We start from the raw sequence: 11,322 nt of genomic DNA, 5'->3' as shown, positions 1-11,322 counted from the left end.
TTCAAATACCAACATGAATTTGATAGGTATATCTTATTTGATATATTTAAGTGTATCAAGGAATATGTGAAAAAATAGGTGCTTGTGAAGTTTTTGATCGATCCACTAGAGAATTGATCGATACTTAGGCCATCAGATACTTTGGTATACATGTAGGTAGGAGACAAACATGCATGTGTAAACTTGATTGATGTTTCTCCACCAGTGAGGTTGAGGACTAGAGGTTTTACTGTGAGAAACAACTCTCAAAGCCGCTTCAAGTAAAGTGGCCAAGCATGAGAAAATGTGTTCTGACAATCAACATATTTTCATACAATTTGCATTTGACCCTTTTAATTTTCTAGTACCAAAAACAGTGTTTCTTTTGTCATCCATAAAAGGATATCGACATAGTTTGTTGCATGTTTATCCACTATTTCAATATAGTCTTTAGGTTTAATTGTAATTTTGTTCCTCCTATTTTTATTTATTTATTTTTAATTTTGATCCCTCTATTTTAAAATACGTATTTTTGGTCCCTAACTTTCATATTTTTTTTAGATTTTAGTCCCCCTTCTGATTTAAAGTAATATAGTAATGACATGGCAATTCACTTGATCAAAACTAAAAAAAAAAAAATAGAGAGCGACAAAAATTGCCTAATCTTTATTATACCATAAAATGAAAAATTTATTTACATTGCAATTTTTTAGAAAAAGAAATGCCTTACATCCAAATTTTTTAAATTTTTAACTTATTTGAATTAATTTATAAATTAATAAAAATAATCGATATTACCAAATAAATTAAAAAGGGAATATGAAATTTATAAATTCTAAGCCCCAAAATATAAAGTCTAAACATAAACTCAAATATTTGTAAGTTTCTGCCTCGTAATTCATAAAGACTTTAAAGTGAAAAAAATTATAAACATTTTTGAGAGAAATAACAAATTCTAACAAAAAATACCCTCCAATACCAAGTCATTTCAATGGATTCACCATAAACCCACTAAGCATGGATCCATTCTAAAAATACTCACTAGAATAAGACTTTTTACTTGTGTCTGATTGGAATAGACAATACAAAAAGAGACACATGACACAACACACCACAACTTGACAATTTAATAATCAAATAATCACGTTAACTCAACTCAATTGATAGCTGTATAGAAACATTTGATTGTACAATTATATATTCAAATAATTTGATGTATGTTTAAGAATAGAATCGAACTCATAATCTCTGATTAAATTGAAAGAGATCTTTTATCATCATTTCATCCAAATACTCTTGAGCCGTTACTAAATTATTAAATAAAAAAAAATTAAATCCTAAATAAATAAAATAAAATAAAAAATAAAACAAAGAAATAAGGGAGGCAACAAAATTGGACCATATATAAATAAATTAAACAAAATCAGAGAGTGGTTTATGTCTGATTGAACTCATTTCAACCAAACAACTAACGCCGTTTCATCTCCCACCCTCTCACAACAACAAACCAAAACCTCGTTCGTTGATTCATCAAAACCGCTTCTGTTACTGTTTTTCTCTCTGTAACCGTTTTCACCAATTTTCATTATTGCTTCTTCTCGCTAGCTAGCTACTACTACTACTTGTGCTGGTTTTTTCACGTTACAACAAAACAAAACCATTCATGTTCTTATTCTTCTCTTGATTCTGATTCTAATTCTCAGTTTCTGTCAAGAACAACAAGATCTCGTTATTATTCTTGATATTCTCTTTTGTTGTTGTTGAAACAAAGAGGATTTTAATTGGTTCTTAGAACGTGTTTCTGTTTTTGTCTTTTTGATTTTTGATTTTGTTGTTGACTTGTGTTGATTATGATGTTGAATCATGGGTCAAATGTTTCGGCTGAAGGTAAGAATCGAAATCGAATGTTTTTTTTTTTTTAAGAATCTCATGTTTTTGTTTTTTTGAGGTAATTGTTTTTTTTTTGTTTTTTGTTTTTTTTGTGAAACAGTGAGTGGTTGTTCAGATGAAGAACTATGGAAGACAATTGCAGGACAATTGGTGGATGTTCCTTGTGTTGGTCAAAGGGTTTTCTATTTTCCTCAAGGACACATGGAACAAGTGAGTTTTTCAATTCCCTTTGTGGTTTTATATGAAAAGTTTTAAATCGCGGTTACGTGGAGAATCGCGGTTGAATTTAGCTGAATTGGTCCTAATTTTAGTCACGAGAGTTCTAATCTCGGCGCGATTTTTGATATTATGGAGAATTGCGGTCGAATACAACTGATTCGATCGCAAGTATGGTTAATTAGACAAGAAAAGCTTTTGAGTTGCGGTCGAATACAACTGATTTGATCGCAATTATGGTTAATTAGACGAGAAAAGCTTTTGAGTTGCGGTTTGGACTTTGGATCGGTGGTGGAGCTTATTTTTGCTTGGTTTATTTTTTTTATTTGAAATATGTGTTTTCTAAAAATAGAATTGCTTGTTTGTTGTTGTCGTTGTAGTTAGAGGCTTCGACGAATCAGGAACTGAATCAGAGGAGTCCTTTGTTGAAACTTCCTACAAAGATCCTTTGTCGCATCGTGAATATCCATTTACTGGTAATTTTCTATTTTGATTATGTGAAAGAAAGGAAAGTAGCAAGTTTTTTGTTTGATTGATGCTAAAAAAGGAATCTTAAGCTTATTTTGGAATTTGCTATGTTTTTTAGGCTGAACAAGAAACCGATGAAGTTTACGCGCAGATAACTTTGGTGCCGGAATCTAATGTAAGGAGATTTTTCCCTTTTTGATTTTCTGTATTTTGTATGGTCAACCAAAGATTCTTTTCTCCAATTGTTTAGATTCTAATGGAACTAATGTATTAGCAAGAGGAGCCTACAGTCCCTGATCCGTGTGCCGATGAACCTCCGAGACCGAAAATTCACTCGTTCTGCAAGATCTTAACCGCTTCGGATACTAGCACCCACGGTGGCTTCTCTGTTCTGAGAAAACATGCAACGGAATGCCTTCCTCCTTTGGTATGAATACTATCGGTTTTGTTATTTTCGGTTTCTTTCTTCTCGTTTATTGTACTAGTCTGTTGCTAATCTTTGAAAATCTATGTTTGGAATTGTTGTTTAGGACATGTCTCAACCAACACCAACTCAAGAATTGGTTGCCAAGGATCTTCATGGTTATGAATGGCGTTTTAAGCATATATTTAGAGGTAAAAAGCTTTAATTAAGCGCTTATAGCTTAAGCACTTATTATGTAAGTGTATATGTATAAGCTATTTCCACCTCTAATGATGAAATAAAGTCAAGTAGTTTTCATAAGCTATCTTAGAGAGTTTATGGAAATAAGCTTAAAACAGCTTATTAAAGACATGTCATAAGTTGTTTTCATAAACTCCCTTGAACAAACTTACATGAACAGTCTTACATGTGGTTATGCCAGTAGATAAACTCGAATAAGTCAAACCAGCAAGTACTAATCTTTTTCCTTTGAATCGTATTTCTCTTTATTTTATCAGGTCAGCCGCGCAGACACCTTCTCACAACTGGATGGAGTACATTTGTGACTTCGAAACGATTAGTCGCTGGAGATACCTTCGTGTTTTTGAGGTAACCATTCGTTGCTTTCTTTGATTCATTCACGCGCTTCATAAATCTTCTGTTTTTCTATTCAAACATTGCTATAATGAAGATTTTACGTGTAGAGGGGAAAACGGGGAATTACGCGTTGGAGTAAGGCGTCTTGCTCGTCAATCAAGTAGTATGCCATCGTCTGTGATTTCTAGCCAAAGCATGCATCTAGGAGTTCTTGCAACTGCCTCCCATGCCGTTGCAACTCAGACTCTTTTCGTTGTATATTATAAGCCGAGGTAAAAAATTGACTTACAAACGTGTTACTGAAAAAAAATTAGTCGACAATTGTTGACACGGGCTTTTCTTTTCTTAGGACGAGCCAGTTCATTGTAAGCGTGAACAAGTACTTGTCAGGTATCAATAATAAGTTTGCTGTCGGCATGCGGTTCAAGATGAGGTTTGAGAGTGATGATTCTGCCGAGTCCGACAAAAGGTAGTGAAATTTTTTGTCGCAGTTTATCGAATGACCTTATTTGTAGCTTTCCTAAATTTGTAATGTATGTTTGATCAGATTCTCTGGTACCATAGTTGGAGTCGAAGATATCTCTCCCCATTGGGAAAACTCAAAATGGCGATCGCTCAAGGTATTGTCCTCTTGGACTTCTCGGTGTTGCCAAATAGCGGCTTTAACGCTTTAGTGTAGTGAAACTCAAACAAGTCGATATTGTTCTGCGATATGCTATTTAGTATAAAGTGTTGTCAGTAATATATCTAAATTTGAATCTGTAGGTTCAATGGGATGAACCTGCGGCTATTCCAAGACCCGATAGGGTTTCACCATGGGACATAGAACCGTTTGTTTCTTCAGCTTCGACACCGACTGTTCAACCTACAGCTCCAAAGACGAAGCGGCCTCGACCAACCAATGAAACTCCTGACGTTGGTGAGGAATTATTCATACTAACTCTTCCGATTTTATTCATTGATTTAGTTATTAGTTTTAATGTTCGATGTGTTACTTTCGAACTAGACACAACATCAGCCGCGTCTATTTTCTGGGATGCTAGGATGACACAAACTGATATGACACAACGTAGCGTTTTAGCCGAAAGCAAAAAAGGCGATAATAATACTAGTATGTGGCATCATAAGCAAACCGATATGATGAATACTAAAAATAGCAACAACAACAACGCTTTATTGAGGAATCATACAGAAGGAAGTTGGCTATCGTCTCCACGTTCCACCTGTCCTTCTCATTTGCATCACGACACAACCGATGATAGCAAGACTCTCCCAACCTGGCCTGTTTCGCAGTCTCAATCATCTATACCGAACGCTGATCATGTGCTTGATCAAGTTGATAAAGACAACAAAGTCGAGACAGCTACGGGTTGTCGATTGTTTGGAGTAGAACTTATTGATCATTCAAAAAACTCGGCTGCTGTAGGTAAAACATCTTCACATGCAGTAAATGTAACCGGAGCAACCGCGGAAGTTAGTTCCAGCACCATGTCCAGCACCGATACTGGTCGTAAGTCCGACATCTCAAAGGCTTATACGGAGCGGAAACAAGAATCGCAACAAGTATCGGCAAAGGAGACTCAGAGCAAGCAAATCTGTAGTAGAAGTCGCACCAAGGTATTGAACATAGAATACATATTTATATACTACTCGCTCTGGTCCTATTTATAAGAAAAGATTTGTTTTTTAGATATATTGAATAACTAATGTATTTGGACAATATATAGACCAGATACGTTGATAAGAAAAGTTTGTAATATAAATAAGTTTTCCATTATTGTTCAAAACCTTCGAAAAGGTTCAAATGCAGGGTGTTGCAGTTGGTCGAGCGGTGGATTTAGCAATGTTGAACGGGTACGATCAACTTATCGGTGAATTAGAAGAGTTGTTCGACATAAAGGGACAGCTTCAACACAGAAACAAGTGGGAAATCGTCTTCACCGACGACGAAGGAGACATGATGCTTGTCGGAGACGATCCATGGCCGTGAGTATATATATCCTTAATCCTTATAGTCATCTCGAATTTAGTTTTTGTCATGCTAATCGGTATCAATCATATCATCTCGCAGTGAATTCTGTAACATGGTAAAAAGAATCTTCATTTGTTCAAGCCAAGATGTGAAGAAGATGAAATCCGGAAGCAAGTTACCAATCTCTTCCTCGATCGAAGAAGGGACCGTAATAAGCTCAGACACAACCGAACGATGAAACATCGACATCATTTTCTCGTCCTTTTCACCTTTTTCTTTGTTTCTCAGCACCAAACTGTTGATGTTATTGTTGAAGTTAGTTTCATTTTTTAGCTAGGTGAGTTTTTCATGTTGTTATTATTTAGATGTGAAACACTAGCTAATTTTACAACTTAATTTGTAGAAAACACAAGCATTAATCATGGTAGGAAAAAAAAACCAAAATAGTTTTTTTTTTTTTTTTACTTTTAATAAATTTGTTGATATGGAAATTTTTTAGTTAGCATTGAATTGAATATTCTCATGGGTTGGAAGAATATTTATGTTGTTGGTTGTTGATTTATCAAGACTTTCCTTTTCTAAGCTAAAAAAGCACATGGTGTTTATTTTTGTGAAATTCTAATTTGGTTGAGTCAATGTTTACTGATGTCAATAGTGACAGCTAATAATGACATTAAATTGTAGCAACTTTATTGCTTAGGATTTAGTGGTCCAATGTTGTAGTGATGGAGTGATTCTATAGGACAAATGTGGGTTAAATATGGCAGAGTGGTGGCACCACTCAGAAATCACTTTTGGGTCCATGCTTTTATTAGTAGTGAAATTTCACTTTAGTAGTTGAGAGTATCAGAAATTTTTATGTATGAATACTTCATCCATTGTAAGAAAAAAAAAAGGCTTTGTTTGGCAATACCACTTTTTAAGTTTATGATTTATAACTTCGTATGTTTTAAAAGGATTTATCTGATAATTGTTATTTTTTTATAAGGATTTTGCGAAGTGTTATGATTAGAGATAGAGTAGTTTGAAGAATGAAGATATATTTATTGATTATATAAAAAAAATTAAATGAAGATTATGTGAAGTCTATCACTTAAGATATAATGTTGAAATTAGGTGGTTAGTCACCATTTTTTAAAATAGCGTTTGTCTCTTGTTGAAGAATGTGGATTAAAATTATGTCAAAAAAAAAAAATGTAGGTTTTATGAAATTATGTTTAGACATGTTCTTATATGAACAGCAATGACCTTCTATTCTTGAAGCTAAATTTCCTACACGCAATATGTATTTATAATAAGAGAAATCATTAGTCGGAGATCATTTGGCTTTTCAATGAGATGCATAAAAATTAACATACAAATTTTTTTCATAACGGTTAATTTTGATTAATCTTTTTAACATATCAAATAATTTTTAATTGATTCATGTCTTTCCAATTTGGTTGCCAATGTTATGTAGAATTCCACTATCGTAATATTCAATTGGCAGCTCTGCAATTCTCACCCACACCGCAACATTCTTAATTGTGTCACTTTGAGGGTGGAAATTTGGACACCATTCCTTGATTGTAAGATAATGATCATATATAAACCAAGGTCCATTCAACGTTGCTACCGCATGATCTTGATTGTGGGAAAAGGTAACAAGAAAATAATCATTACTAAGATCAATAATGTTTATTAGTCGTTTTTTCACCCACATTTGCTTCAACCGTGTCTCTAATGCCTTGTAACCGATTCTCCTTCTCAGCAACTTAACTATCCAACCTTTCTTCCTTGGCTTTGGATAAGATAAGCAAGGGACAAACATACCCTCCAATTTTTTGATCCTCCACTACTATTTCCTCCACAAACTCGTCGTCTTCCTCATCATCACTTTCCATGCCAACACTCTCCCCCTCTGCATCCTTAGTCTCGACACCACTTTCAGTGTAAAACAGTTTTACACATACAACCAATCAAAATGCTTTTATTTGCCATGTAATTTCAGTTTTGAAAAATTAAAACTAGGATTTATTCTGATGCATGTCTCTCACTGGTTGAGAGTGTAAAATACTTTATACTGTCAGTGCATTATATATATATATATATATATATATATATATATATATATATATATATATATATATATATATATATATATATATATATATATATATATATAAATGACACCAAAATGTCAAACATAGTAACATGTCACTTTCGATAATTTTTTACCGCATATTCGTACAATAAAATTTATTGTTGGATTGATAGATATCAACATATAGATCATGTCTATAAAATTTAACAACAATCGGAAATCATTTGACATATCAATGGGATGCATAGAAACTAACGTCTGACAAAAATTTATGAAAACAGTTAATTTTGGTCATTCACTTTAATATATCAAATAATTTTTTATTGATGTGAAATTTTATATTGATTTATGTGATAATAGCTTTTAATTCAATGCTAAAAATTTAAAGCCTTGCGCTCAAAGCGATATGATTATTGTGTTGAATAAAATTAAACATGATGTTTTATTTTTATTATTCATAAATTTGTGTAAATGGCATGTATTCTTTGTATTCAAGAACTCAAAGCTCTAAATTTTTTTGAGATACTTATCATGTTTTAGATGTTCCTAAAATCATACAACTTAATTGAATTACTCTTCCAAAATATAGATTTAAATGCAGAATTGATAAGACATTTATAGCAGGTTTGAATTGACTTTTGAAATTGTCAAAAGCAATTCTAGAGATATAAAAGTGATTTTGGAGTGATTTTGAGGTGTTTGATAATTCTAAAATAAAATTGATTATGTCTTAAAAATTGATTCTACTTAAAATTAGAATTTGTAGCTTCTAAGTTTAAAGGTGATTTTTACATTGAAATTGATTGTTTAATCCACTTTTACATAATGTATCCAAACACAAACCCATTATATTAAATTAAATTATATTAAAAGAAATTCTACCAAACTCAATTCTGTCATAACCAATTTTGTTCACCCTCAATCCAAACACACACTTAGATGATCTATAAGTCTCTCATTTATGTTAGTATTTATAGATGTTTGATACCTTCTTTTACGCGAATATTTATTTAAAATTTTGATGTTATTAAGTCTCTTTATGTTACATTGATGATTCTCCTTTTATCTAATGAGATGATTTAAGAGAAAGGTTCGTGACCCTTTATCTAGAATTCGACTCAGCTTATTTATCAAGTTTTTTTTAATTAAAAAATTGTCCATTACAAGCTTCAACCTAGATTGTATAACTACTTTTATGTAATTAGTGTTAACAATAGTGAACATATAGAATCTTATAGAAGAAAAATGATTCATTGGCTCAGTATCTCAATAAAATGAACAAAACTATTAAGAGTTAGGGTTACACCAGAATATAAATACTATATGTTAGGAAAGATATTGGCTTCCCTTTTTTATACAAACGTTCCATATAGATATTGGCTTACCTTTTATGCTGAATGCATGATTCATTGTTGTTTACCATGAGACATTTTACTTTTAAAGATAAATCGTCTAAAGATATCATAAAATTTTTGTTAATTCTTTTACCTTTGAGTTTTACCTCATAGGTGACTTCATCTTCAATCAAACATTCATCTTTAGTGAATTTGATTTTGAAGCCTTTGTTTTAAAGTTGGCTTATGCTTAGAAGATTATGCTTTAGTCCTTCAACATAGAGTACATCTTCAATGGATGTGAAAGGTGGTGTTCCAACTTTGCCTATGCCAAGAATTTTTCCTTTATTGTTGTCTAATTAAGTGACATACTCCTTAGCCTTAAGCACTAGATTTGAAAATCTACTTATATTGTAGTGGTGAAAAATTGAGACTGAGGCCATTGGATTGACCTAACTCGTATATTTGTGAAAGTCGCCACCGCGTTTTATTATTTCCAAAGAAAATGAGAAAAGAACGAAGTAAAACCCAAAGAAGTTTTTAAATCAAAACTAATAAAATAAACAAAGATCTTAGATTTGATGGTTGGTTATGCAAGGGGAAAAATTTAGCACCCCTCATATTTGTAGTACTCTACAGGAACCTCTTTGAAATATATATTATTGTTGTTATTGTTATAATTGGTGTTTTGTGAAAAAAAGGAGAGGGATGGTGAGAAAATAATTTTGTTATGCTCGACAAGACATCGCATTTTATGCCTACATACCCCTTTTGTGCAATAGGAAAGTCAGAGCATTTGTAGTTCCTCTTAAAAGGAAAATAAAATAGCCAAAGTGACAAAAATATTTTTGGGTGTTGAGCTTTAATAATACTTAACGGATTTTTAAAATGTTAAGCTTTAACAACACTTAAGAAGTTTTAAAAGGTGTCAAGCTTTAATAATACAAGGCAAGAGTGATTTAAATGAGTGGTGGTTGAGCTTTAACAATACAAAACCATTTTTAAAATAGGGAGAAAATGCTAAGTTTTAACAATACAAAGCACAAAGTAAAAGAGGAGGAAAAGAGAGTGAGTACCTTGACAGTTTTAGTAATTCATTTATAACACCTCAAACATCATTATCTAGAGAGAGAAATTCACTACTAACCTCTTCAAATTCATCATCCGAGATGTGATGCCATCAATACAAGATTTACACATTCTCCGCTTTCTGAATCGAAGGATGAAATCACTTCATTATCATCCCATGCAATGTAGGCTCTTTTAGGCTTTGACTCCTTTCTTCTTTTGAAACTTTTCTTTGCAAGTTTTGGACAATTTGGCTTTATGTGTCCTTGTTTCCCACATTCATAACAAGTCACAATATTGTGTTAAAGTGAAGGTTTCTTTCTTGCTAAAGAACTTCTTCTTTTTCACAAAGTTAGAATTATTATTATTATTACCAAAAAAATTATCTAACCTTTTTACAAGAATCATGAAGTTCTCGTCTTCTACCGAATTATCTTCTTTTTCAACATATTTTGAGTCAACTTTTAAAGCAATGCCTTTGGATTTATTCTCTTAATTTTCACGCTTTTCTAGTCTTTCAAGTTCTGTCTCATATTCTTGAAGTTTTTCAAATAAAGTTGCAGAAGTCATTGTGGATAAGCTTTTCTTTTCGTATATCGCCGTTACTTTTGGTTGCCATTCCCTGTTTAAAGATCTAAGTACTTTAAGATTAAGTTCATCATTAGTAAGAGTCTTACCAAGTACTTTTAAATAATTTGTCATATGCACAAATATTTTCTGCAAGTCGAGGATTGATTCTTCGGGATGACTTTTGAATAACTCGTGTTCTTGACTCAACGTGTTCAATCTAGATATTTTAAATTCAACGGTTCCTTCATGAGTTTATACTAATGTATCCCATATTTCCTTTGTCGTCGTGCATGTTGAAATACGAAAGAACTCATCCATGCTAAGAGTGCCTTGAAGAAGATTTATTGCTTTCTTGTTATAAAGGAATTTTTTCTCATCATCTTCATCCCATGAACTTCCGGGCTTGGTAGTGTCGACGCCATTAACAACACTAGTAGAAACGAAATGACCCTCTACAATTGCTTTCCAAACTTCTATTCCTTGAGATTCTAAATACGCCTTCATGCGTGTTTTCCAAAAGTCAAAGTATTCACCACAAAACAATGGAGGCTTGTTATTACTACCACCATCTTTGAAAACCAAATTTGTATTTGCGGAAGCCATTCTGGATCTTTAGGAACATCTTATCTATAACCCCCCTCTGATGCCAATTGTAAGTTCAGATCGCGCCTAAGAGGGAGTGAATGAGGTACTTTAATTTTTTTCTGGTTTTAGTGATGAAGGTAATTATTTTTCTGGTTTA

At 32.6% G+C, this 11,322-nt stretch overlaps 1 protein-coding gene across 1 annotated transcript; it reads left to right on the top strand.

Annotated features, from left to right (window-relative positions):
- Positions 1 to 1,400: 1,400 nt before the first annotated feature.
- Positions 1,401 to 6,016, top strand: LOC131601434 (auxin response factor 18-like). The gene is made up of 14 exons (XM_058873241.1): positions 1,401 to 1,866; positions 1,970 to 2,079; positions 2,466 to 2,561; positions 2,672 to 2,728; positions 2,828 to 2,980; positions 3,084 to 3,168; positions 3,475 to 3,565; positions 3,661 to 3,825; positions 3,903 to 4,022; positions 4,101 to 4,173; positions 4,319 to 4,472; positions 4,560 to 5,170; positions 5,352 to 5,539; positions 5,625 to 6,016. Exons 1-14 carry the CDS (start codon positions 1,830 to 1,832, stop codon positions 5,761 to 5,763), a joined length of 2,079 nt encoding a protein of 692 aa, XP_058729224.1. The 5' UTR covers positions 1,401 to 1,829; the 3' UTR covers positions 5,764 to 6,016.
- Positions 6,017 to 11,322: the final 5,306 nt, after the last annotated feature.

This window comes from Vicia villosa, linkage group LG5, assembly GCF_029867415.1.
Source record: "Vicia villosa cultivar HV-30 ecotype Madison, WI linkage group LG5, Vvil1.0, whole genome shotgun sequence".
Classification (NCBI taxonomy): domain Eukaryota; kingdom Viridiplantae; phylum Streptophyta; class Magnoliopsida; order Fabales; family Fabaceae; genus Vicia; species Vicia villosa.
Note: the sequence above shows the minus strand (reverse complement) of the source record. Positions and strands in the feature narration are given on the sequence as shown.

Bases quoted from the DNA above. Each gene is read 5' to 3' on its own strand.
- LOC131601434 (XM_058873241.1), top strand. From the start codon at position 1,830: ATGATGTTGAATCATGGGTCAAATGTTTCGGCTGAAG. The intron at 4,473-4,559 runs GTGAGGAATTAT...CTTTCGAACTAG, and splicing joins CAATGAAACTCCTGACGTTG to ACACAACATCAGCCGCGTCT. The intron at 5,171-5,351 runs GTATTGAACATA...ACCTTCGAAAAG, and splicing joins GTAGTAGAAGTCGCACCAAG to GTTCAAATGCAGGGTGTTGC.